The sequence below is a fragment of the Mytilus galloprovincialis genome, chromosome 14 (assembly GCF_965363235.1).
Source record: "Mytilus galloprovincialis chromosome 14, xbMytGall1.hap1.1, whole genome shotgun sequence".
Lineage (NCBI taxonomy): Eukaryota > Metazoa > Mollusca > Bivalvia > Mytilida > Mytilidae > Mytilus > Mytilus galloprovincialis.
Genome location: NC_134851.1, coordinates 72,292,863 through 72,295,343, shown reverse-complemented (window position 1 = coordinate 72,295,343; position 2,481 = coordinate 72,292,863). Strand labels below are relative to the sequence as shown.

Sequence of the window (2,481 nt, the reverse complement as noted above, 5' to 3'; positions counted from 1 at the left end):
ATTGTCCAACAACGGCATCACTACCTCCATATATGTTTATTGTTACATTTCCTATGGAGGCATTTTGAAACATTTGGAATTTTGAGTTTTGAAGCATAGAAGTATTTACAGTTTTATCATTATGGTCATTTTTACTACATGTTGTACTAGATTCATAATTATCAATGGCTTGTAGATCCATATCAGCTAGTATCAAGTTATCTTCATTTGGAAAATCAATATCACTAGATTTAACCATGTTTACAGCCTATTTTTCCATTACAGCAGGTTCTGTACACACATATTTACCACCAGATCCAATATCAGACAATATGTTGGACATTTTGATTTGTTGATCTAAAGATGCTGAGCTATAATCATTTATAGATGCTACATTTTTGTGTCCAGTTAACTGCATTACTGTTGTTGCCTCTACATGGGAGTGCAGCAATGATGTCACTGTTGTTTTTCTAGCTGAATGATTAACTTTGCGACCAGTTAATCCTCCTTTCTCTGACATTACTTTGACTAAGTCGCCTAGTTTATTCTTGCCCATTGGCTGCATACTGTACCATGTATTTGTGTTTTCTGTGTCAAAATCATCATGACCCTTGTTGTGATAACGAGGAAGAATTGACAAATAAAATTTACTGTCTGGCTTCAATGATTCAGTAGGCCTTCTTTGATTATAAGTCTTGAATGTTTTCACAGGACATCTTGGAAATATACAATGATGTAAATGTAAACACAATCTTGTTATTTTATAAGAGACAGAAAAAAACAATAGGAATATCAATATCACTGTCATTCATTAAGAAACATCAAAGTTTTTTGCACATTTTTTAAGTTGGTCTGTATTTACTCACTATATGTGTGATATTTTCGTAGCAGAGTGAGTTTCACCGGTGTTTGATTTAAACAGATCATCTGATATATAGCTGTACAGGAATTATATTTGGGTATTATATTGTTATGAAATATACTAAATGATATTTTCTTTTTGTATAATACTAAGAATAATAAACATGATAAAAGTACTTTTTTTAAGAATAATTACCTGCAATTGCAAACATTTTTGGAGCAAATGGCCTTGCACTTCCCTCTCCCTTTCTTGTTTTTGTTTGGCGCTCAGTAAATTCAAGATACTGGACTCCTCCTGATGTTGCTTTCATCTCAATATCACCAAACTTCATATCTTGATGTTCTTGGCGGCTTCTCATGCCAAAATGCATTGAATTATTTAGCCACACTGTATTAATCAAAGCATCTGGATTACCTGTCAAATAAATGCATACATTGAAATAAAACCAGTAATTAAAACATCATTTTATTAGGGAAATATGTGTATGCATGTACCTCGATACCAATAACATGCATTAAATTACTATTCGATTATTTACAGTACTGTACATGTACATTGAGTGTACATGTATATGAATATGTTTATGCTTAACAGAAAAAATAGGTATTATGTTTCTTGTGGAAACAATTACCAAATCGTAGTACCTGAAAATATACACTTTAATGCATTGATAGGAACACTTATATAATTTAAAAATAATTATTTCAATGTACATAAAGTGATGGTTTAGATCATATTTTATTTCACTTACTTGTTCCAAGCAAATTTCTGTCATAAAGATGATAAATTTCCTCTTGTGTGAAAGCATCTGCCTTTCTTTTTCTGTTCCCCAAACCTTTGCTCTTAAGATCTTTCTTTTTAGCTGACAGAACGTCCCTTGAATGCTGAAAGTCTTTATCAGTTAAAATGTTCACATCAGTCTCAGAATTTTCATTTAGATGTCTGTTAATTGAGGACTGTATGGACTTAAGTGTGTCGGGTTCATATTCTTCACCTTTCTTGTTCCTAACAGATATAAAAAAAATTGGCTAGATATTGATCCAGTTTCTCATTTTCGATCGTTGAAAACAGACATTCTTCATTTTGTGTAGCTAAAAGCCAAGTTTGAAACAGGCCAATGTCACATTTTGTTTTTCTTACGGTGTTAGCGTTCTTCATCGAGTTGATAAACTCTGTTGTGTCTCCTTCTCCAACATTTAAAAACCTATCCTCATCCGTCATTTTCTTGTATATATCAGATGTTTTGAGCAGAACTTATAAAATTTTTTTGTAAACAGACGATACCGGAAACCGGAAGTAACTTGCACGAGAGGCACTGATATGGGTTTTTTGCACGAGAGGCACTTGATAATGGGTTATCAGCCCGGGTGGAAAGATATGGCTTGTGCACTTCCGCCCTTACACATATGCAAAAGCTATCATATTAATGCTAAGTATATGATAAAAAAATATATTTATTAATGTAAATCATATACGGTAAAATATAGTATAAAATATCAGAGCTAATAGCTATTTTAGGTACTGTAGATCTTTTAAAAGCAAAAAGAGTAAAATTCGACCAAATTTTGTCACAAATTATGTCCGAGAATTGTTTTAAAAATGGATATGCAACATCTATATTTAGTATGTCACTATGTGTG

General features: G+C 32.2%; 1 protein-coding gene across 1 annotated transcript; it reads right to left on the bottom strand.

Annotated features, from left to right (window-relative positions):
• Nucleotides 1-247: 247 nt before the first annotated feature.
• Nucleotides 248-1,990, bottom strand: LOC143058184 (uncharacterized). Its single transcript, XM_076231647.1, has 3 exons — nt 1,593-1,990; nt 1,051-1,255; nt 248-695 (listed from the first exon to the last, which is right to left on the bottom strand). Exons 2-3 carry the CDS (start codon nt 1,209-1,211, stop codon nt 248-250), a joined length of 609 nt encoding a protein of 202 aa, XP_076087762.1. The 5' UTR covers nt 1,212-1,255; nt 1,593-1,990.
• Nucleotides 1,991-2,481: the final 491 nt, after the last annotated feature.

Bases quoted from the DNA above. Each gene is read 5' to 3' on its own strand.
- LOC143058184 (XM_076231647.1), bottom strand. From the start codon at position 1,211: ATGCATTTTGGCATGAGAAGCCGCCAAGAACATCAAGATATGAAGTTT. The intron at 696-1,050 runs GTTTGCAATTGC...TATATTTCCAAG, and splicing joins AGGCCATTTGCTCCAAAAAT to ATGTCCTGTGAAAACATTCA.